At 45.1% G+C, this 25,920-nt stretch overlaps 1 protein-coding gene across 1 annotated transcript; it reads left to right on the top strand.

Annotated features, from left to right (window-relative positions):
- The first annotated feature begins 167 nt into the window (after positions 1-167).
- On the top strand, positions 168-19,524 carry emilin3b (elastin microfibril interfacer 3b). The gene is made up of 6 exons (XM_024005766.2): positions 168-1,039; positions 13,126-13,248; positions 14,834-15,159; positions 15,269-15,606; positions 15,844-16,191; positions 16,432-19,524. The coding sequence occupies exons 1-6, from the start codon at positions 840-842 to the stop codon at positions 17,575-17,577; spliced, it is 2,481 nt and encodes an 826-aa protein (XP_023861534.1). The 5' UTR covers positions 168-839; the 3' UTR covers positions 17,578-19,524.
- The last annotated feature ends 6,396 nt before the right edge of the window (positions 19,525-25,920 follow it).

Below are 25,920 nucleotides of genomic sequence, written 5' to 3'. Positions count from 1 at the left end.
AGAGAGAGAGAGAGAGAGAGAGAGAGAGAAAAAAAAAATAGGGGTTGTTCCCCTGTGTCTGGGCTGGGCAACATGTCAGGCCAGGGGTAGGGGCTGGGGTTTGGGAGGGATATGCAAATGACTGCTGCCTGTCAGCCTGCCCCCTCAGAGTCAGTAGTGGAGCACGCTGCTCCACACACCTCACACACACACACACACACACACACACAGCATACAGAAGGCTGGGGGAGCTTAGTCAGCACGTCCCCCGCTCACTCACACACTCGCGTTTGTGTATGGAGCTGTGGCATTCCTAAAGACCATCTCTGCCTCTCTATCTCTCACTCTCCTCTGTCTGTCTCCCCCTTTTTCACCTGTCCTTTACTTTATATTTGGTTGTGCTCTCTCCCTCCCTCCCTATTTCCCTCTTCCCTTCTCCATCTCATTCTCTAGGTTTTCTTCTGTTCTGCCTATGGCTGGCAGCTGTCTGGGAGAGATGTGTTGAAGTGGAGAGATGCAGGACAGGTCAGATTGCTGTTGACACTGCAGATATTTGGACTAGAGGTTTCCCTCAGGGCTGACTGAAGACAAGACAACAACACTGCAGATATTTGGACTAGAGGTTTCCCTCAGGGNCTCAGGGCTGACTGAAGACAAGACAACAACACTGCAGATATTTGGACTAGAGGTTTCCCTCAGGGCTGACTGAAGACAAGACAACAACACTGCAGGCACCTGACACACAGCTCTTTTTTTAAATATCCTTTCTAGGTATCAATCGGTTCCTTAATCATTTATATTGGTCCTCCTTTTTGTTGCTTTTCCACGGGTGCTATTTTGGCAGCCTCTACGAAGAGAAAATGAGGTCCAAGTTTTCTCAAGCTGCTCTGCAGCCCTTTATTCTAGGAGTGTTCCTGTCACTGGTGGACACCAAAGGAACCTTCTATGGAACAGGCCATGGGAACCCGTTCTTTGGAGGAAGTCATGGCAACAGATACAACCTGTACAAGGCTGGAGTCAACCCACACTACACCCCAGGAAAACCCATGACCCGCCACAAGTAAGTGCATCTCCTGAAACTGCGCATAGCGTCAACTTTTCTAGTCATACATTTATACAGCACCTCTCCAAGTGATTTACAAGGCAATAAGGATTTCCATGGCAAATAGAATATGGGCTTATAGCTCTTTTCCACATTAATCTTATATCTTAACCCATGATACGGATGGGTAATACAAATATGCTTTCGGTTAGTGTATCGCTTCAATAACACTGGCTGAATTGACTCTGTTTCTCTCTCTCACACACGCACACCGTCAGCCTATCTCTGCGGTTAAAACCATCTGTGACTGAAGATAAACATTATGAAGAAACAATGACACGCTGCATTATGGAGACAAAGAGCTCATTATAAGAGGAGAGCTGAGCTGATGTCAGGGGTATTGATCTTCTGAGCTCTGTGTGTTTGTGTGTGTGTGTGTGTGTGTGTGTGTGTGTGTGTGTGTGTGCTGTCTCTTATACACATCTAGATGTGTATAAGAGACAGCCTCCATTCCTCACCCTCCTCCCTCCTCCCTCTCCCTTCCCTCATCCTCCCCCCTCTCACCCCTCCCTCACCCTTCCCTCACCCTCCTCTTTACTCACCACTCCCTCACCCTTCCCTCACCCTCCTCACCACTCCCTCACCCTTCCCTCGCCCTCGTCTTTACTCACCACTCCCTCACCATTCCCTCACCCTCCTCACCACTCCCTCACCCTTCTCTTTACTCACTACTCCCTCACCCTTCCCTAACCCTCCTCCCTCCTCACCCCTCCATCACTCTTACCCTCTCCTCACCCTCCTCCCTCCTCACCACTCCCTCACCCTCACCCCTCCTACACCCTCCTCCTTCCTCACCCTCACCCCTCCTACTTCCTCACCCTCCTCCCTTCTCACCCTCACCCCTCCTTCCTCACCCTCCTCCCTTCTCACCCTAATTCACCAAGCAGACAGACCCTGACCCAGCCCGACGTAGTCTTTATTCCGACTCTTAACCAGCCTCTATCACCCGCCTCACCCATACCCAGAGGTGGAAAGTAATAATTGAGTAGCTTTTCCAAGTACTTTTTGGAGTATTATTCAGGTCTGTAATTTTACTTCTACTTGAGTAGGATATTTCAGTRTTCTTTCCATCCCTGGTGAGGGAGTGAAAGGGAGTGTGTGAGTGAGGGGGTGCGTGAGGGAAAGAGGGAGTGAGTGCAGTGAGGGAAAGAGTGTGAATGGGTGAGTGAGTGAATGTCAGCCGGTCCCATGGAGTAACAGAGGGGTGAACGAGGGATTGAATGGGTGAAAGAATTAGACATGTTTATTTCTGGAGTCTGAAGTATATTGAAGTCTGGAAATTKTATTGTTTATGCACCTCACTTTGCATTGCGTTTTTATTTATCAATACATTTGAATTGCTTTGAATGTTTAATGTTAATTGCATATTTKTGTCAAATCCTTAGTTTTCTTTTACAGACCTTATTGCAACTCATATAAAAAAACGTAGTTCCTACTGTACATTCATTTCCTCTCTTCCTTTTTCAATGTAATGCATTGAAAAGATCATGTGTAACGATGTTCAGGTAACCTTAGCAAAATTAGCTAATTATCAAGGTCAATCTTTTTTTTTTTTTTTAAGTAACTCAATTACTTTTTCTCTGAGTACTTTTTAAATTAGCTACTTTTTACTTTTACTTGAGTCAAATGTAATTGAAGTAACGATACTTCTACTAGAGCAGGATAGTTCAGTTGTCAAGGCTCAGGAGAAGACCCTGATGCAGACAGTTTCAAAGTAACAAAAGTTTATTACAAAAACAGGGGGGCAGGCTCAGGGCAGGCGGAGGTCAGTAATCCAGGGTGGTGTGACAAGGTACAGAACGGCAGGCAGGCTCAGGGTCAGGGCAGGCAGAATGGTCAAAACTGGGAAAACTAGAAAACGGGAACTAGAGAAAGACAGGAGTATGGGAAAACCGCTGGTAGCCTTGACGAAACAAAAAGAACTGGCAACAGACAAACAGAGAACCCAGGTATAAATACACTGGGGATAATGGGGAAGATGTGCGACACCTGGAGGGAGGTGGAGACAAGCACAAAGACAGGTGAAACAGATCAGGGTGTGACATCAGTACTCTTTCCCCACCTGCCCTTATCCTTACCCTTATCCTTTCCTCACATTAATTCACCCAGAGAGGTCTCTCCTAATGTTGTCTTTATCCTGCCCTAATCCATATATTCACCACACCATTCCTCACTAGTTCTCACTCACTCTCTCTCTCCTTCCTCAGTCTCTCTAACCTCACCCTCAATCACTCACTCACTACCTCTCCCTCCCCCTCTCCTTCACCTTCAACCACCTTCCTCCCTGTCACTCCATCTCACCCTCAACCTCCTCCTTCCTCCCTATCCCTCCCTCTCACCCTCCCCCTTCCTCCCTATCCCTCCCTCCCTCTCACTGCTCAACCTCCCTCTTCCTCCCTATCACTCCGTCTCACCCTCAACCTCCCTCTTCCTCCCTCCTCTTCCTCCCTATCACTCTGTCTCACCCTCAACCTCCCCTTCCTCCCTATCATTCCCTCCATCTCACCCTCAACTTCCCCTTCCTCCCTATCCCTCCCTCCCTCCCTTATCACTCTGTCTCACCCTCAACCTCCCCCTTCCTCCCTATCATTCCCTCCATCTCACCCTCAACCTCCCCTTCCTCCTTATCCCTCCATCAATCTCACCCACAACTTCCCCTTCCTCCCTATCCCTCCCTCTCACCCTCAACCTCCCCCCCCTATCATTCCCTCCATCTCACCCTCAACCTCCCTCCTTCCTTATCATTGCCGCTGCCATCTCACCCTCAACCTCCTCTTTCCTCCCTATCCCTCCCTCCCTCTCACCCTCAACCTCCCCCTTCCTCCCTATCCCTCCCTTTCACCCTTGCCTTACATCTCCATAGAGACAGTAGGTGTTTTACAGTGAAGTCTAAAATGGCTGAAATGCCACTGTCACTATGCTGTCACTATGCTGTCACGAGACAGGGCCTAGTGCTCCTTTATAGTGGCAGATTATTTGGTTCACGACAGGGACACCGATGCCAATCGGTTTAAATATACACACAGGAACACACACATATGCATTTCCAGATTCATGGTCTATAACCTTGGCAGAGGAGTATAATAGGCACTTGAACCCCTGCAGCCAATGAGTCTCTAAAGAGTTGAGTGTGGCAATCTTTAATTCTGTGCCTTTAGCTGCAGTGGAGACATAGTTGAAGGTAAACAAAAAGAGACAGGTGGACATCTATCTATCCTCCAGTTGTATTAATAGGCTGTCTAACTCACCCAGGTCATACAGGACCCTGGGGATCTGTCACAGGCAAACAGCCCCCGTAGATATATGACTTCAGTTGGTGTCTGGGGCAGTGGATATGCCCTATATGACCGAAAGTATGTGGACACCTGCTCGTCAAACATCTCACTACAAAATCATGGGCATTAATATGGAGTTGGTCCCCTCTTTACTGCTATAACAGCCTCCACTCTTCTGGGAAGGCTTTCCACTAGATGTTGGAACAAATTAACTTTTAACAAGGCACACCTGCATTCCAGGTGACTACCTCATGAAGCTGGCTGAGGGAATTCCAAGAGTGTGCAAAGCTGTCAAGGCAAAGGGTGGCTACTTTGAAGAATCTCAAATATAGAATATATTTTCATTGTTTTTATTACCACATGATCTCATGTTATTTCATAGTGTTGATGTCTTCACAATTATTCTACAACGTAGAAAATAGTCAAAATTAAGAAAATGAGTAGGCGTGTCCAAACTTTTGACTGGTACTTTAACTTGAATAATATCACACGCGCTGCAATGAGCCTGTGTGTGTGAGAGAGAGATTAWCTGGAATTTCAAACACAGAAATRMCAGTAATAACATAACACACATGTACAAAGCTAGGCTTTAGTCACTACTAGTCACTACATGGAATGAACACATCACAACGTTCTCCGTTTAGTCTTCAGCCGTTGGTTTGTTGGCCGTTTTTCTTGTTTTGCTYTTAACTGTCTTGTTGCAATGGAGCATGTGATTTGACAGCCGTTCAGCCCCATTCATGCCGACTATTTCCTGGTGGGAGGGAATGTGGCCCTCTCCTCATTGGTAGTAACAAGGTAGACAATGATCACAATGCCTACAGCTGGACTGCATGGGGACTTACACAGACCATAGAGGGCTACAGGGGGAGTATTGGGGAAAATGTTTGTTTTGCACTCAGCTCATTGGGATGTTGTTTGTAGTGTATTCTACTGCTGCCATGTTTCTGTCTTCATTTTAACACAACTCTAGAAATGTAGTGGTTGCAGACACAGCATTCAGAGGGAGGGCTCCACAGGAAACTTATGCAGTGCAGCCCCAAGCTAGATTCACATGGGACTGTATGGTCCTGTGTTATTCATCTCAAACTCAAGCAGGAGTCAAGCCAATTCAATGCAAGTTTAGCGTTTTGAGGTATTTCCATATGAAAATATCATGGGATGCTGCTTATGATGGTACTGCTTTTTGCTTGGTCGTGTTCTGTTTTGTTGGTGGCCCTACTCACTGATGGTAAACAAATATTACAGTGTTAAACGTCTTCGGGATCGGTGTCCCTTCCACGGGATGGTTGAGCTAGCGTAGGCTAATGCGATTAGCATGAGGTTGTAAGTAACAAGAAATCTCCCCAGGACATAGATATATCTGATATGGGCAGAAAGCTTAAATTGTTGTTAATCTAACAGCCCTGTCCAGTTTACAGTAGCTATTACAGTGAACGAATACCATGCTATTGTTTGAGGAGAGTGCACAATTTTGAACATGAAAAGTTATTAATAAACAAATTAGGCACATTTGGGCCGTCTTGATACAACATTTTGAACAGAAATGAAATAGTTCATTGGATCAGTCTAAAGCTTTACACATACACTGCTGCCATCTAGTGGCCACAATCAAAATTGCACCTGGGCTGGAATAATACATTATGGCCTTTCTATTGCATTTCAAAGATGATGGTACAAAAAAATACAAAASAACGTTTATTTTTATTTTTTATTATCTTTTACCAGATCTATTGTGTTGTATTCTCCTACATTCCTTTCACATTTCCACAAACTTCAAAGTGTTTCCTTTCAAAYGGTAGAACGGTACCAAGAATATGCATATTCTTGCTTCAGGACCTGAGCTGCAGGCAGTTAGATTTGGGTATGTGATTTTAGGCCAAAATTGAAACAAAGGGGGCGGGTTCTTAAGAGTAAGCTGATTCTCACAAACATCTTGTCAATAGACTCTGAAAATGGTTATGTGAGCTAGACCCAGATATGGATACCTGTGGGTAGGGGGCATAGGCTATACCGGGTCTGTCTGTCTGTCCGTCCGTCCGTCCGTTCATCTGATAAACTTGACAATTACAAGTTGTGTATACAGTATATTGTTAGATTTGCAGAGATGACAGCAGTGATAGACATTCTTGAAATTCTCCAAGATCAAATCAAAACAAATCTTACTGTCACATGCCACGAATACAACAGGTGTAGACTTTACAGTGAAATGCTTACTTACAAGCCCTTAACCAACAACGCAGTTAAGAAAAATAAGTGTCAAGAAAGTACTTACTAAAATAAACTGAAGTAAAAACGATAGACAAAGTAAAAAATAAGAAAATAGAAAAATAACAAAAAAGTAAATGGCAACAATAAAATAATAGTAACAAGGCTATATACAGGGGGTACCGGTACAGAGTCAATGTGCGGGGGCACCGGTTAGTTGAGGTAATGGAGGTAATATGTAAGTGTCGGTAGAGGTAAAATGACTATGCATAGATAATAAACAGAGAGTAGCAGCAGAGTAAAAATGGGGTGGGGGGGGGGGGGGGGGTCAATGCAAATAGTCCAGGTAGCCCTTTGATTAGCTGTTCAGGAGTCTTATGGCTTGGGTGTAGAAGCTGTTAAGAAGTCTTTTGGACCTAGACTTGGTGCTCTGGTACCACTTGCTGTGCTGTAGCAGAGAGAACAGTCTATGACTAGGGTGGCTGGAATCTTTGGCACTTTTTAGGGCCTCCGTCTGACACTGCCTGGTATAGAGGTCCTGGATGGCAGGAAGCTTGGCCCCAGTGATGTATTGGGATGTACACACTACCCTCTGTAGGGCGTTGCAGTCGGAGGCAGAGCAGATGCCATTCCAGGCGGTGATGCAAACAGTCAGGATGCTCTCGATGGTGCAACTGTAGAACTTTTGGAGGATCTGAGGACCCATGCCAAATCTTTTCAGTCTCCTGAGGGGGAATAGGTTTTGTCGTGCACTCTTCACGACTGTCTTGGTGTGTTTGGACCGTGATAGTTCGTTGGTGATGTGGACACCAAGGAACTTGAATATCTCAATCTGCTCCACTACAGCCCCATCGATGAGAATGGGGCTGTAGAGGCTTTGACATGGATGCATTCARCTATAGTCAACTCTGCTGTTGTGTGCTGTATGGGTCCATAACGGAGAACCAGAGGTTAGAAATCACTTTTTAATACTCTTTAATATTTCTCAACAAGCAGTTGAGCTTGTCACTATGATTTTTATACTGCTTTCTCTTTGCTCACTCATAATGCGAAGTAGATGTCCGACAGACAGGCATGCATTATACTGTAGCAAACACAACATACTTTCCCACGATGGCAGTCATTTTACTCCCGGACTGCAATCCCTTAGTTTTAGTAGCTATAGCCTAAAGTAGATTAAATGCATCAGGAAATACCTTTGGCTAAAGAGAGGTATTTAAATCCYGTGTGGCTCAGTTGGTAGAGCATGGCGCTTGCAACGCCAGGGTTGTGGGTTCATTCCCCACGGGGGGACCAGGATGAATATGTATGAACTTTCCAATTTGTAAGTCGCTCTGGATAAGAGCGTCTGCTAAATGACTTAAATGTAAATGTAAATGGGCTAGCACAAGAACTGCCGGTGTTTGAGTCTTACTGTGCTTCTAAAGGTAAACAAGCCATAGGAAATGTGTGTGCCATTTGTAAGTGGGATAACACAACAGTGTGTGTGCACGGTATATGTCTGAGCTGAGTTCTGGAAAAACAGCACCTGTATTGTTTAATTGTTCTAAGACAGGGATGGGCAACTCCGGCCCGCATGACCCCTTTTGAATGTTCTTTGATTTATTTTGGGGGGGCCTCAACTTACTTTTGCGAGTTAGAATTTTCTAAATTTGATTGTGCATCATCAGTTTTTCTCTCGTTATGTAAGTCAATTAGCCCACGGCAGCTAACATTTTTCAGATTGCTAAGTTAGTTTAGCGGCCAGCAATGTAAACTTGTATCATGGTTGAATAACCTGCTGGGGGGCCCCCATTGATTGTCTCACTCAGATATCATATTAAAAACTGCACCTGCATCATTTCATTGTTCTAAGACAGGGATGGCCGGGAATTTAGCTATAAAATTGCAAAATCTTCTCTCCACCCCATGGCAAACTGTTTATAATTGCACAAAATTTACTCTAAAACGGGGGGGGGGGCAACTGCGGCCCCTCGTGATGAGTTTCAGAAGAGAGAGAGAGACCGAGAGATAGAGAGACYGAAAGAAAGAGAGAGAGAGGGGCCGAGAGCGAGAGAGAAGCCAGGAGAGAAATCAGGAGAGAGATTTTGGGGATCATATGCAAGACTGATCATACGCAAGACTGTTGAAACTTTTTGGAAAGTTTCTTCCCTGGTCCGCTAATAAATCTGTCTGAGGTGACATGAAGGGACAGGTAGGCAGGAACCTTGCAGTTGAGAACAACATGTTAAAATCACACTTCACATTGTCACTACAACTATGGAAGACAGCGAGAGAAGGTGTGGAATTTTCAATGTTGGACATAAAAGACTGTAAAAACAGGAGGAAATCAGCAGTGATATTAATTTTAAGAAATCTGTCCAAGTATTCCCACGCATCATAGAGTGACACGTGATCGTATACAAATGTAAGCAAGGTTTGAAATGATGTTATAGTCAAACATATGAGAAAGTTAGGAAATTAGATATAAATTGAGAAAGAGAGAATGAGGAGGAGGAGCAGAGAAAGAAGGAGAACAAAGTAAAGGGGAGATGGATTGAGAGGTGACTTGTTTTGGGAGAGGTTGGGGGACTACTTTCAATAATATTTGCCAAAGCGCTCCATAGGAGAATTTGAAAGGGAATGATCCTTTCCCCTTCGGAGACAGAGGGGATTTAGGAACTATAAGGATATACTGGAAATATTTACAGTGGGATCAGACCTACACCAGAAAAATGACTTACTCACAGGCTGAATTACATCCGGCCGTGATTGGGAGTCCCATAGTGYGGCACACAAGAGGCCAGCGTTGTCTGGGTTTGGCCGGTGTAGGCCGTCATTGTAAATAAGAATTTGTTCTTAACTGGCATGCCTAGTTAAATTAAGGTTAAATAAAAAAARTGTAACGCCAATATTTTAGAGACACATTTTTCCCTCAGATTACACAGATCCACAAAGAATTCAAAAACAGACTCAATTTTGATAAATTCCCATATCTATTGGGTGAAATACCACAGTGTGCCATCACAGCAAGAAGATATGTGACCTGTTGCCACAAGAAAAGGGCAACCAGTGAGGAACAAACACCATTGTAAATACATTCCATATTTATGTTTATTTATTTTCCATTTTGTACTTKAACTATTTGCACATCGTTACAACACTGTACTTAATATGACATTTGAAATGTCTTTATTCTTTTGGAACTTTTGTGAGTGTAATGTTTACTGTTAAATTTGTATTGTTTATTTCACTTTTGTTTATTATCTACTTCACTTGCTTTGGCAATGTTAACATATGCCAATAAAGCGCTTAAATTGAATTGAGAGAGCGAGAGAGAGAGAGTGGAGAAGTATTGGGAGAAAGGGTGAGGAAGGGACTGTGCTCTGTCTTTGGGGAGGTTGGGGGGGAGTGGTGTGAGGCATAGAGAGAGAGAGGGTGGGCAGGTGGGTAGGGTTGAAGAGGAAGGGTTGTTTTGGGGAGAGAGCTTGGAAGGTGAGATATCTGTTTTGGGTAGTGTGGAATGGTTGAAAAGAATGACGAGTGAACTGTTTCAGGCATGTAGGGTTATCGACAGATCTCTGTTGTGTACACATCTTTGATGGTGAAGACGGAAAGACTGAGAACAGTGTGAAGTTTAATCCTCTCATCTCAGATCCTGGATCAGTTCATCCCTGTTCCCCAGAGTCAGGATTAACGCAGTCTTACCACAATAGACCAAGTCCAAATTCTCAGTACCAGGACAGCAGCTGAGACAATCACTCACACAGAACACACACAGACACACACACAGACACACACACAGACACACACACACACACACACACACAACACACACACACAAAACAACACACACACACACACACCACACACACACACACACACACAGAGACACACACAACGGCTAAAGCCTCGTAATCTTTACGGCTCTTGCTGTGCGGTCTCAGTGGTCGTGAGGCGAGGAGGTCAGATCTCCAGTGTGTGTGTGTGTGTGTGTGTGTGTGTGTGTGTGTGTGTGTGTGTGTGTGTGTGTGGTGTGTGTGTGTGTGTGGTGTGTGTGTGTGTGGTGTGTGTGTTGTTCTCAGGTTTATCTCATCATCATCTCCATTACCGTTCTCTGTTTCTCATTGACCCTATTTGCTGCTTTCCAAAGCAGATGGATTGGCCTTGAGGTGCTCTGGCCAAATCACTGTCTGTAGAGAGACACACTGAGTTCACAGTATCTTAGCTCTCTCTCTCCTCTCTCTCGCACTCTTTTTCTCTCACGCTCTCTCTCATGCTCTCCCACTCTCTCTTTTACCCTCCCTCCATCTATCTGTCTCGCTCTCTCTCTCTATCTGTCTTTGAGACACCTGCTAGGGTTGAATAACACACAGAGACCCAAATTACATTGACAGACCCATGAAATGGAAATGGGAGCTGGAGAGAAGGGAGAAGGAGAAGAGGGGTAAAAAGGGGGGGTGACAAGTTGGAGAGAAAGGAGAGAGTAAGTTTGAGAAGAAAGTAGAGGAAGAGGGATGGGAGAAGGATGAGGGAGGGGGGGTAATCAGAGTGGAGGAAGTAATGTGAAGGAGGAGGGGAGAGAGGGATGAAAGCAAGCAGGGAAAGAAGGAGAGGAGGGAGCAGAGGCTTTTCTGGTGGCTGTGCCCATTTGGATTCTGGTCTTTAGGCCTCAGTGATAAGAATCTGAAGGTTGCTCACTCAGCCCAGATGTGCACCTGACACCACACAAATACAAACACAGTCCCCTTTCCATCAGCTGTCAATCACCTTAACTTCTTAACCTAAAACAGGCCTTCTCCTTGTACTCTCATGAATTAACCAATAGCAGGAAGTAAAGCTGTTTCATACTGTCATAAAGCCAGCCTTTATAGGGAAGAAACTCTACCACCATAAATACTCTTCAGCATTTTACTGTATGATTTTAAACACCAGTTGTGATGTTGTGCTTTTTACTGTATGATTTTAAAACCAGTTGTGATGTTGTGCATTTTACTGTATGATTTTAAAACCAGTTGTGATGTTGTGCATTTTACTGTATGATTTTAAACCACAGTTGTGATGTTTGTGCATTTTACTGTATGATTTTAAAACCAGTTGTGATGTTGTGCATTTTACTGTATGATTTTAACCCAGTTGTGATGTTGTGCATTTTACTGTATGATTTTAAACCCAGTTGTGATGTTGTGCATTTTACTGTATGATTTTAAACCCAGTTGTGAGTTGTGCATTTTACTGTGATTTTAAACCCAGTTGTGATGTTGTGCATTTTACTGTATGATTTTAAACCCAGTTGTGATGTTGTGCATTTTACTGTATGATTTTAAAACAGTTTGTGATGTTGTGCATTTTACTGTATGATTTTAAACCCAGTTGTGATGTTGTGCATTTTACTGTATGATTTTAAACCCAGTTGTGATGTTGTGCATTTTACTGTAGATTTTAAACCAGTTGTGATGTTGTGCATTTTACTGTAGCAGGAGGTCTTCTATATGAGTGTGGGTGTGAGGGGGGGGGGGGGGGGGGGGGTGTTCATGCTTGCCTTCGTCTGTGTATGTGTGCACAGGGATTTGCACTTTCTTGCTTTTTGTTATTTTGAGAAAATGGACACAGACTTTTCCAAAGGCACAATATATCCCTCCCACTAGAAAGTGGTGTTAGTGCAGTCCATTGACTCTAAGAACATCCCATAAAACTTCACCAGGTCAGGCCACACGACAGCACCGCTAACTACTTCCTTGACGACGCACACCCCGGCAACAGGTTTCCTGCTCTGTATGAAAGGAGCCCAGTCATTCCTGCCCCAGTCCCCTATCAATAGAGTCAACACAGGGAGAGAGCGAGAGTTCACACACACACACACACACACACACACACACACACACACACACACACACACACACACACAGAAAGCTAAGGGATGCCTAAACCAATAAGGCAGTGGTTTCTCATCATTTCCGACAGCCTGTCCTCTCTCTTTGCCCCATGAACCTGTTAACTTGGCATACACACACTTCTCTGCCTCAAACGTATTCCCTCATTTTCCTCCAAAACACTTCTGTGTGCCCTGGAACTGCTGTGGAGCAGTGCTACGTTTCACACTTAATAATAAGTATCCCTTGGAACCCCAACAGCGTCTAACGTCCTAAAGAAGCCAGAGCACTGCTTCCTGTGTGGACCAGCCTAGGAACATTTAGCAGTTGCTATAGTTGCACTGGTGTCAAAGTGACAGAATGAGCCTGCAGAGCCTCTTGGAGACAGTCGATGGCTGAGTCTCAACAACACATATGTCTTCATGTAGGATTTTGGCCTCAAGAATAGTGCACTGAATGCGGGAATCAGTTTCATTGGAAATGTCTAACATGGGCCAGAATTCAACTTGATTTTCATCACGGCACTTTCAGAAAGTGTGGTACGGAATGAGTGAATTCCAACCTTGGCCATTGTGAAGAGCTGCAGTGTGTGCTGGAGTGGCAACCATCACTAATGTTGTTATGGACAGAGTTCTACAGGAGAAACAGCATTGGCTTGAGGACTTGATGATATCCTGTTGTTGTTATTGATATTCTCTCTCTCTATCAGAAACCACTGTGCGTATGTGGTCCAGAAGAACATCACGTGTACAACGCAGGACGGCATGGCCACTTACGTGACGGCAGAGTACACCACCAAGTGCATCTGGGGGCAGAAGTGTCCTGTCGTCATGTAAGTACACTTCACTTGCTCACGCGCACACATTTACACTGACTCTGCACACACACACAGGCACACATACTCACATGCAATCATCACATACGCTGCTGCTACTCTGTTATTCATACTGTATCCTGATGCCTAGTCACCTTACCCCTAAACATATCTAACTCTACCACTCCAGTATCCCTGCATATTAAATATGGTATTGGCACTGACCCTGGAACTGACCCTGTATATTGCTTACTTACTTTTTTTTATGGAACTATTGCATTGTTGGGAAAGGACAATTAAAACATAAAACTTGAAACAATATAATTACTGTAGAGAATTCAGACCCAGCAGCCTCTGACATTCATACTAACAGTAAGAGGAGGTTGAAAAGGATACTGACAATGAGACTCAACCACTGTTGTACACTTTCCATGTAGTTTTGATGAGCATGGCAAAGCAGCCAGTGTGCTTTGCATTTGGACCAATGATATGTATAAATCATGGATGACTGACAGGGGGCGCTGTTTGGAAACAACCATGCAGCCATGATGGTACTCCTATTGCAAACAAGATTTTGGAAGCTTTAGAATGACATGTTATAATATCTACATTAGTTTTTGACAAGTATATTCTATTACATACACCTTATTGCATACTTTAAAATTATATTATGTGAACTAAACATCCTTTTTTTAAATTAGGTTAAAAATATTTTCCTTAAAGTGTTTTTGTGCTGCCCTCTGGTGGTGTCAGTGTGTACTACTAGTTAACGCCATACTGACCCCCAGCTGCACACCCAACTGTGTTGTTTTGTCAGTGGCTCTGTGACTCTGAACCGGCCACATGGGTTTGAAAGTGTTCTTTGACCATTTCTTTTCATCCCAGTGGATTATAAACAAACATATATTATGGTTATTAATGTAATGAGGGTGTGAGCAGGGATGTCATATTCTCTCTGGTGTGACTGAAGCCTCTCAAAGGTCCTCTGTAGTGACATCACAGAGATAAATAGTCAAAGGATTTCTACTTCAAATAAAATGGAGGGAATCAGAAAGACAGATTTTTTTTTTTTACAATGACAGCCTACCCCGGCCAAATCCTCCCCTAACCCGGACGATGCTGGGCCAATTCTGCGCTGCCCTATGGGACTCCCAATCACGGACGGTTGTGATACAGCCCGGAATTTGAACCAGGGTCTGTAGTGACGGCTCTAGCACTGAGATGCAGTGCCTTAGACCACTGCGCCACTCGGGAGATGGAGGGAGCATGAGAGAAAGAGAGTAGAGATTACTATTCTTCATTAGAGTAGTGTAGACTCTTAAGTGAGATAACAGGTGTAGTGAGGGTAATAACCCTGGTAACAATCCCTCACTTGAGCCTGTATAATCTCCACACTACACCGTCTCTTTATCCCCTGATCTACTGTTTATACCCTCCACCATCTCATTATACACACCCTAATCCTTTGATCTATCCTGTCCTCTCATCTCACTTTCTGATCTCTTGTTATCTGCTCTCTCCTCCTCTCCATCCTCCACTCTTTCTCTCTCCTCCTCTCCATCCTCCACTTCTGCTCTCTCCTGCTCTCCATCCTCCACTCCAGGTACCGGACCTTCTACAAGCCTAAATACAAGGTGGGTTATAAAACCATCACTGAGCTGGAGTGGAGGTGCTGTCCTGGCTACTCTGGAGAGAACTGCTACGATGGACCCACCTCCCTGCCCGATATGATGCCCCCCTTCAGGGGTGGTGCCCCCCACCGCCCAGGAACGAAGGGATACCCTCACGGGCAGCCCCGACCCCCCTTGGGCCACAAACCTGTCCCTGGGGGGGCTAATCTGGAGCCTGGGAGGCCCTTCCCAAATCACCCTGATAGTAGACCCATTCCCACTGGACAACTGCCCACCGGGAACGGCAAACCCAACTATGGTCAGACCAGACAGGGGTGGAATATTAACCAATTTATATTTTCAAACCCTGATTTACTCTTCCCTCTCCTCCCCTTGCCCTATGTAGTCATTGTTTTCTTTCTCTCTAGGTTATAAAGTTGGTGTTAGTGGAGAGCGTCTGGACAGTATGGAGGTGGACCTGCGTCGCCTAACCCAGGGTCTGGACACTCTGAACGGGGTGGTGGCTGGCTTGGAGGACCGCCTGCGCCTCTCTCTCCGGGAGGATACCAACAAGATGCTGGGCTCCCTGCTCTCCACTGCCCCCCGTCTCTCTGACTCCTCCGTTGGCTTCGGGGTGATCCCTGACGGGACCCCAGACAGCCTGAAGGGGGGAGAGGGTTTCCCCGGCTTTGGGGATCTGGCTGGGAGGGTGACGCAGGTGAAGGATGAGCTCAGAGCCAAGGGACACATGCTGGAGGAGATACAGGTGGGTGCTGAGGTTTTGTGATTAGAATAGTTTATGCTAGATTATGGAAATGTAGAAAAACAAGTAGATGTCCAAATTAATAATCAAACTTTTGGCACAATGCCGATCAGAACGATCCTGAATCTCACACTGAGATTCTGTATATCGTTGACTCCGCACTGACCTATTTCCACACAATGTCAAGAGTTTGAGGAGAGTGCTACCTAAAACCAAACCATTGTCATTCTCATTCATTAGGGCATGGTTCTGGGCCATGACTGGCAGCTGAAGAGGATGTTGGAGGCTGCGACCGGAAGGCCCATCCCTGGATCGGGCTCTCCCTCCATCATGGAGCTGCTGGATGCTAAGCTTGCCGGCGTCCGCGCTGAGATCCTGGACGGCTTCGAGAGGCGTCTGTCTGGCCTGGAGAACCACTGTGAGGAGAGGATAGGAGAAGTCCAGAGACAGTGTCATAATGAACACATGAACGGACAGGAGCAGATTCAGCAGTCACTGGACGGCAGAGAGACTGGCCTGAGAGAGGAGCTGGGTACTCTGCAGGCCCAAATACAGGGACTGACCCTCACCGAGAGCTGCTGTGGACAGGTACCAATTCACTTTGGGGCTCTATTCAATCCGTATAGCTGAAATTTAAAGGCAATCTTCCCGCTTTAGCGGAGAATGCATTCACAGTAACTGCTGCATATGACAGCTCAATCGTAAATGTACTTTACATTTCTATCACACAATCTGTAACACACAATCTATAAATGGCTTAAACATGCACATGACTAAAGTATTGGCTTATTGCTACACTATATGCCTGACATGTCACTGTCATTGCAGGTGAACAGCCTGTCTCAGCGGGTGTTGATGCTAGAGGAGTCAGTGACGGGGTTAACAGAGTCTCAGCACCAGCTCCAGGCTGCTCTCACTGACCAGACTATCCACATCGAGACCCTGATAGAGGCCCGTCTGGAGAACATGGATGCCCGGCTCAATGCCACCGAGTCTGGGGAAGTAGGGGTTGGCGGGGTGCCTTGGGACCTGGACGGCTTCAAGACCCTGCTGGAGGACAAGCTGAAGACCCTGGAGAACAGGGTGTTTGTGGCCGTGGAAGAGCTGAGAAACGCCACCGCCCCAGCTCTGCTGGAGGGTCAGGTGGTGCCTGCCCTGGAGACAGAGATCGAGTCAGTCAGGAGGAGGGTGGAGGGAGACCTGGACGGCATCCAGAAACAGCTCACAGACCTGGAGCTCCTCTGCACCTCCTCCTGCTCCCCCGCAACTCCCCCTGAAGGAGGCGCAGGGACAGGCCTAGCAGAGGAGGGGTGTGAGGAGGTGGAGAAGAAAGTGTCAGGTCGTCTGGACTCCCACGCCGACCAGCTAGACCATCTCAACACCACGCTGCAGACCCTTCTGAACCGTATCGCCCAGGAGGATGAGGAAGGCTCTGTCCAGGGAGAGATCACCCTCCTCAAGATCAATGTCAACTCTGTCAACCGCACCCTGAAGGGTCTGAGGGACTCTGTTAGCTTATTCACTAAGGGAGTGGGCCATGCTAATGCCACATGGACACACAGGGAGAACCAGCTAGCCACCGAGGTCCAGGGCATCACCCAGCTGGTGGGGCGCCAGGCCTCCCTCCTAGGGGCTGGGGAGCGCCGACTAGCCCAGCTGAAGGGGGAACTGGTGGGCCTGAGGAGGAGGCTGGCCGGAGAGCTGCAGGGCTGCTGGAGCACGGCCCTTGGGGTTCAGAGGGAGGTGAAGGAGGTGGATAGTCGCGTGTCCCAGGTGGAGGGACAGTGTGGCAGCCTGGGGGAGCTGGCRGACCACCTGGAGAGGATCAGGGCAGAGCTGGAGAGACACTCTGACTCGTACCTATCACAGGTGAATGGAACGCTGGCCAGTCACTCTACACAGCTAGCCGAGCTGAAGGGAGAGATCAAAGACTGTGTCGGGAAGCGCTCAGCCAATCATAGGGGAGACCAGTAGCAGCTGAGCTACAGAGAGAGACTTGTGTGTGTCAGTAGTGTGAAGAGGAGTCACATTTTCGTCTGCTTTCCTTCATCTCCTCTGATGGGAAAGGTGAGAAGAAATTCAGAGCAGGATTCCATCATATTGCTTTGACCTACCCAAACTGTTCAGATCAGGGAAGGAGAGGAGATGAGGAGAAGAGGCGATTTGAAACTATTGACATGCACCCTTGGTTGTATAGTTGGGCAATATTTTCCCTAAAGGGACATTTTTGTTGTTTTTCTGATATTTTTGTTGTTTTTACATTTTATTTAGATTTTTATTAACTGACTTTTTAACTTATATGAAGAAAAGATGGTTGCATTGTTATACTTTACGTATTAGAGGTATTTGTGTAAAACCAATAACAAAAACAAAGTGAATGATGTAAGTCTAATGAGCAGCTATGGGTTTCTACTGGCAAACACACTCCACTCTCTGTGTGGACTCTTCCTTTAAAAATACTGTAGCCTATGTCAACATGAAAGGTGCTATAATATTTGTAAACTTTTTTTTTTTTTGTAAAAAAGAAATGTATTTCTCCTTAAAGTTGTGTGTATTGTGTTTTCTTCTTTGGTCATTCTGATGTCTAAGACGTAATAGTATTATGCTGAAGAGTTTTGATACTAAAGGTGAACTAGTAGCCTGGTCCCAGATCTGTTTGTGCTTCTTCATCTCCATTGCTCATTGTCAAGCCAAACAATGAGTGACGGGCAGTTGACATGATGGCACAAACCGACTGRCACTCATACTAGGTCACTGGGCCTACTCACACAAAAAACCTCACATTACCCATGCAAGCTAAGGTAACTGAACTAAATGACTATCACCCTGTAGAACTCACCTTTGTCATCATGAAGCGCTTTGAGAGTCAAGGACCATAAAACCTTCATCTTAAACGACACCCTAGACCCCCTACAATTTGCATACCACCCCGACAGATCCATGTACGATTAAATCGCTTAAGCACTGCACACCACCCTATCCCACCTGGACAAGAGGAATACCTGTGTGAGAACGCTGCTCATCGACTACAGCTTAGTTTTCAACACCATAGTGCCCTCCAAGCTCGTCACTAAGCTCAGGGCCCTGGGTCTGAACTCATCCCTGTACAACTGGGTCCTAGACTTCTTGACAGACCAACATCAGGTGGTGAGGACAGGCAACAACACTTCTGCCATACTGAGCCTCAACACAGTGCTTACTCATCCCCCTCCTGTACTCCCTGTACACCATGACTGTCTGGCCGATCACGACTCTAACTAAATCATCAAGTTTGCTGACGACATGACAGGGGTAGGCCTGATGACCAGAACAACAAGACAGCCACCAGGGAGGAGGTTAGAGCCCTGGCGAAGTGTTGCCAGGAAAAGAACCCCTCCATCAACGTCAACAAAGCAAAGGTACATCATAGCCGGGACTGAGAGACTGAGAAAGCTTCTATCACCAGGCCATCACACTGTTGAACAGCCATCACTAGCCGGCTACTTGCCCGATACTCAGCTCTGCACCTTGAGACTAATGCCCCATGTGAGACATTGAACACTGGTAACTTCCTATACTGTTTATATACTGTTGCTTACTCACTGTGTATGTATATACTGTATTCTCCACATACCCCCATCCTAATATACCTACTATTGTACATACCATTTTCTTTTCCAAATGATATACTGTCTATAAAAACACCACGTATTTATATTCTGTAACTGCTCACGCTAATATACAGTATCTTTGGATTATTAATTGGACTAGTTCTGACAGTTCTTGATTTATTGTTTTGATTTATTGATTATTTGTGTATTTGTATTGTGTTTGAGAGACATTCTACTGCCCTGTTGGAGCTAGTAACATAAGCATTTCACTGCACCTGCTATAACACTTGCAAATCTACGTAAGCAACCAATAAACTCTGAGTTGATTTGATTACTCATGTTCTGATGCAGATCTAAGAATAACCAGCAGGAGGCATCAAATTCTCTGATAATGACAGAAGTTTTGTGGTTTATTCTTTAGAATTTCAGTAGTATTTCCAATACACAAGAACAGTATGTTAAACCCTTCCACCTTATCAGGGACTGCACATTGCATACCATTCACTAAACAGAACAAGATGTTTTCCATGCCAGGTGGACTAGACTATTGGACTACAGGGTAAACAGAAGGACAGGATGTGACTCAGCACTGTCACCAGGATTGGGAGGCTCCATAGGAGAATGAAAGGGTGGCAGTGAAAGGAGGGGGAGGGAGGGTGAGAGTAGAGAGATTGGAAACTGCTGTGGTTGGCAGTGTTAGAGATGGAAGGGTGAGAGGGAGGAAGAATGACATTGGAAGAGAGGAGAGTGTTTGAAGAGCAGATGGGTGAACAGGCGTCACTCGTGTCCCTGACAGATATGCAGGCAGGAGTCACAACAAGGCTGTGGAATTACTGTGATGGAATGCGCACACACACACACGCACGCACGCACGCACACACACACACAACACACACACACACACACACACACACACACACACACACACACACACCACACACACACACACACACACACACACACACACACACACACACACACACACACACACACACACACACAAGTTGAAGTCAGAAGTTTACATACACTTAGGTTGGAGTCAATAAAACTAGTTTTTCAACCACTCCACAAATTTCTTGTTAACAAACTATAGTTTTGGCAAGTCAGTTAGGACATCTACTTTGTACATGACACAAGTAATTCTTCCAAAAACTGTTTACAGACAGATTATTTCACTTATAATGATAGGCTAACTGACATCATTTGAGTCAATTGGAGGTGTACCTGTGGTTGTATTTCAATGCCTACCTTCAAACTCAGTGCCTCTTTGCTTGACATCATGGGAAAATGTAAAGAAATCAGCCAAGACCTCAGAAAAAAATCGTAGACCTACACAAGTCTGGATCATCCTTGGGAGCAATTTCCAAACACTTGAAGGGACCACGTTCATCTGTACAAACGATAGTATGCAAGTATAAACACCATGGGACCACGCAGCCGTCATACCGCTCAGGAAGGAGACGCGTTCCGCCTCCTAGAGATTAACGTACTTTGGTCGTACTTTAACGTACTTTGATCCCAGAACAACAGCAAAGGACCTTGTGAAGATGCTGGAGGAAACAGGTACAAAAGTATCTATAGCCACAGTAAAACGAGTCCTATATCGCCAAAACCTGAAAGGCCGCTCAGCAAGGAAGACGCCACTGCTCCAAAACCGCCATAAAGAAGCCAGACTACTGTTTGCAACTGTTTGGCCATAATGACCATCGTTATGTTTGGAGGACAAASGGGGATGCTTGCAAGCCGAAGAACACCATCCCAACCATGAAGCACGGGGGTGGCAGCATCATGTTGTGGGGTTGCTTTGCTGCAGGAGGGACTGGTGCACTTCACAAAATAGATGGCATCATGAGGATGGAACATTATGTGGATATTGAAGAAACATCTCAAGACATCAGTCAGAAAGTTAAAGCTTGGTCGCAAATGGGTCTTCCAAATGGACAATGACCCCAAGCATACTTCCAAAGTTGTGGCAAAATGGCTTAAGGACAACAAATTCAAGGTATTGGAGTGGCCATCACAAAGCCCTGACCTCAATCTCATAGAAGATTTGTGGGCAGAACTGAAAAAGCGTGTGCGAGCAAGGAGGCCTACAAACCTGACTCAGTTACAGCAGCAGGAGGAATGGGCCAAAAATCACCCAAATTATTATGGGAAGCTTGTGGAAGGCTAACCGTAACATTTGACCCAAGTTAAACAATTTAAAGGCACTGCTACCAAATACTTCTTGAGTGTATGTAAACTTCTGGGCCACTGGGAATGTGATGAAAGAAATGAAAGCTGAAATAAATCATTCTCTCTACTATTATTCTGACATTTCACATTCTTAAAATAAAGTGATGATCCTAACTGACCTTGACAGGGAATTTGTACTAAGATTAAATGTCAAAAATTGTGAAAAACTGAGTTTAAATGTATTTGGCTAAGGTGTATGTAAACTTCCGACTTCAACTGTATGTATGTATGTATGTATGTATATATACGTACACACACAAACACACACCCTAATAGAAAACACACAGCAGGATAGAGCAAATACACAGCGTGAGCAGAGCCCCATGGGCAGGGAACAGCTGGGTGCACACTCCAGCAAACTTAACCCTCTCCCTCCCTGGGGATGCAGCGAGGCACAGAGGGACCCAACCATGGATGACCTAGAGAACAGAGACACAGGATGGAGAGAGAGAGAGAGAGCAGCTCTGAGACTTGTCACTTTGTGTGCTGATATGAAGGGAAGTGACTGAAACACGCAAAAACACACACACAGAATAGGAACAGAGTGCTACCAATAGAATGAGATATTGCCATTCTTCAGCACTGAAGGCCAACTCTTTCATTAGTGGCATAAAGACTGCTGGAGAGAGGCACAAACGCACGTACATACATATACTGAACAAAAATATAAAACGCAACGTCAAAGACTTGACTGAGTTACAGTTCATACAAGGAAATAAGTCAATTGAAATAAATTAGGCCCTAATCTATGRATTTCACATGACTGGGAATACAGATATGGGKYGTGGATSAGAAAACCAGTCAGTGTCTGGTGKGACCACCATTTGCCTCATGCAGCACGACACATCTCCTTCACATAGAGGTGATCAGGCTGTTGATTGTGGCCTGTGGAATGTTGTTAAACTCCTCTTCAATGGCTGTGCGAAGTTGCTGGAAATGCCTATCCATACCATAACCCCACCGCCACCATGGGGAACTCTGTTCACAACGTTGACATCTGCAAACCGCTCGCCCACATGACGCCATACACATGGTATGCGGTTGTAAGGACGGTTGTACTTACTGCTAAATTCTCTAAAACGACCTTGGAGATGGCTTATGACAGAGAAATTAACATTAAATTATCTGGCAACAGCTCTGGTAGACATTCCTGCAGTCAGTATACCAATTGCACACTAACCACTCAAAACTGACTCTGTGGCATTGTGTTGTTGACAAACCTGCACATTTTAGAGTAGCCTTTTATTGTCCCCAGTACAAGGTGCAACTGTGTAATGATCATGCTGTTTAATCAGCTTCTTGATATGCTACACCTGTCAGTGGATGGATTATCTTGGCAAAGAGAAAATGCTCACTAACAGGGATGTTAGCTTTTTGTCCATATTGAACATTTCTGGATCTTTTATTTCAGCTCATTAAACATGTGAACAGCACTTTACATGTTGCGTTTATATTTTGTTGAGTGTACATATGCATACGCACATTCCCGGGCACCGATGAAATGGACTTCGATACTGCATCCCGCCGCAGATCTCTGATTCAGAGGGGTTGAGTTAAATGTGGAAGACACATTGATCACATTCAGTTGTGCAACAGATTAGGTATACCCTTTCACATTCAAACACGTTTTTCGAATAAAACCGTCAAAGAAATTGCGTGTCACTGCACAGTGTATATTTTTGGTGATTTTAATATTCATATGGAAAATTCCACAGACCCACTCCAAAAGGCTTTTGGAGCCATCATCGACTCAGTGGGTTTTGTCCAACATGTCTCTGGACCTACTCACTGCCACAGTCATACTCTGGACCTAGTTTTGTCCCATGGAATAAATGTTGTGGATCTTAATGTTTTTCCTCATAATCCTGGACTATCGGACCACCATTTTATTACGTTTGCAATCGCAACAAATAATCTGCTCAGACCCCAACCAAGGAGCATCAAAATCGTGCTATAAATTCTCAGACAACACAAAGATTTCTTGATGCCCTTCCAGACTCCTTCTGCCTACCCAAGGACGTCAGAGGACAAAAATCAGTTAACCACCTGAGGAACTCAATTTAACCTTGCGCAATACCCTAGATGCAGTTGCACCCCTAAAAACTAAAAACATTTGTCATAAGAAACTAGCTCCCTGTATACAGAAAATACCCGAGCTCTGAAGCAAGCTTCCAGAAAATTGGAACGGAAATGGCGCCACACCAAACTGGAAGTCTTCCGACTAGCTTGGAAAGACAGTACAGTGCAGTATCGATCATCCTACTTTTCCAATTTAATTGAGGAAAATAAGAACAATCCCAAATTATTTTTGATACTGTTGCAAAGCTAACTAAAAAGCAGCATTCCCCAAGTGAGGATGGCTTTCACTTCAGCAGTAATACATTCATGAACGTCTTTGAGGAAAAGATCATGATCATTAGAAAGCAAATTACGGACTCCTCTTTAAATCTGCGTATTCCTCCAAAGCTTAGCTGTCCTGAGTCTGCACAACTCTGCCAGGACCTAGGATCAAGAGAGACACTTAAGTGTTTAGTACTATATCTCTTGACACAATGATGCAAATAATCATGGCCTCTAAACCTTCAAGCTGCATACTGGATCCTATTCCAACTAAACTACTGAAAGAGCTGCTTCATGTGCTTGGCCTCCTATGTTGAACATAATAAACGGCTCTCTATCCAAAGGATGTGTACCAAACTCACTAAAAGTGGCAGTAATAAAGCCTCTCTTGAAAAAGCCAAACCTTGACCAGAAAATATAAAAAACTATCGCCTATATCGAATCTTCCATTCCTCTCAAAAACTTTAGAAAAAGCTGTTGCGCAGCAACTGCCTTCCTGAAGACAAACAATGTATACGAAATGCTTCAGTCTGGTTTTAGACCCCATCATAGCACTGAGACTGCACTTGTGAAGCGGTAAATTACCTTTTAATGGCGTCAGACCGAGGCTCTGCAACTGTCCTCGTGCTACTAGACCTTAGTGCTGCCTTTGATACCATCGATCACCACATTCTTTTGGAGAGACTGGAAACCCAAATTGGTCTACACGGACAAGTTCTGGCCTGGTTTAGATCTTATCTGTCGGAAAGATATCAGTTTGTCTCTGTGAATGGTTTGTCCTCTGACAAATCAACTGTACATTTCGGTGTTCCTCAAGTTCCGTTTTAGGACCACTATTGTTTTCACTATATATTTTACCTCTTGGGATGTCATTCGAAAACATAATGTTAACTTTCACTGCTATGCGGATGACACACAGCTGTACATTTCAATGAAACATGGTGAAGCCCCAAAATTGCCCTCGCTAGAAGCCTGTGTTTCAGACATAAGGAAGTGGATGGCTGAAAACGTTCTACTTTAAACTCGGACAAAACAGATGCTTGTTCTAGGTCCCAAGAAACAAGAGATATTCTGTTAAATCTGACAATTAATCTTGATGGTTGTAAAGTCGTCTCAAATAAAACTGTGAAGGACCTCGGCGTTACTCTGGACCCTGATCTCTCTTTTGACGAACATCAAGACTGTTTCAAGGACAGCTTTTTTCCATCTACGTAACATTGCAAAAATCAGACATTTTCTGTCCAAAAATGATGCAGAAAAATTAATCCATGCTTTTGTTACTTCTAGGTTAGACTACTGCAATGCTCTACTTTCCGGCTACCCGGATAAAGCACTAAATAAACTTCAGTTAGTGCTAAATACGGCTGCTAGAATCTGACTAGAACCAAGAAATTTGATCATATTACTCCAGTGCTAGCTTCCCTACACTGGCTTCCTGTTAAGGCAAGGGCTGATTTCAAAGTTTTACTGTTAACCTATAAAGCGTTACATGGGCTTGCTCCTACCTATCTTTCCGAGTTGGTCCTGCCGTACATACCTACACGTACGCTACAGTCACAAGACGCAGGCCTCCTAATTGTCTCTAGAATTTCTAAGCAAACAGCTGGAGGCAGGGCTTTCTCCTATAGATCTCCATTTTTATGGAATAGTCTGCCTACCCATGTGAGAGACGCAGACTCGGTCTCAACCTTTAAGTCTTTACTGAAGACTTATCTCTTCAGTAGGTCATATGATTGAGTGTAGTCTGGCCCAGGAGTGTGAAGTGAACGGAAAGGCTCTGGAGCAACGAACCGCCTTGCTGTCTCTGCCTGGCCGGTTCCCCTCTCTCCACTGGGATTCTCTGCCTCTAACCCTATTACAGGGCTGAGTCACTGGCTTACTGGTGCTCTTCATGCCGTCCCTAGGAGGGGTCCGTCACTTGAGTGGGTTGAGTACTGACGTGATCTTCCTGTCTGGGTTGGCGCCCCCCTTGGTTTGTGCTGTGGTGGAGATCTTGTGGGCTATACTCGGCCTTGTCTCAGGATGGTAAGTTGTTGGTTGAAGATATCCCTCTAGTGGTGTGGGCTGTGCTTTGGCAAAGTGGGTGGGTTATATCCTTCCTGTTTGGCCCTGTCCGGGGTATCATCGGATGGCCACAGTGTCTCCTGACCCC

The sequence above is a fragment of the Salvelinus sp. IW2-2015 genome, linkage group LG17, assembly GCF_002910315.2.
Source record: "Salvelinus sp. IW2-2015 linkage group LG17, ASM291031v2, whole genome shotgun sequence".
In the NCBI taxonomy this organism is placed as follows: domain Eukaryota; kingdom Metazoa; phylum Chordata; class Actinopteri; order Salmoniformes; family Salmonidae; genus Salvelinus; species Salvelinus sp. IW2-2015.
This window is presented reverse-complemented; position numbering and strand designations above follow the sequence as displayed.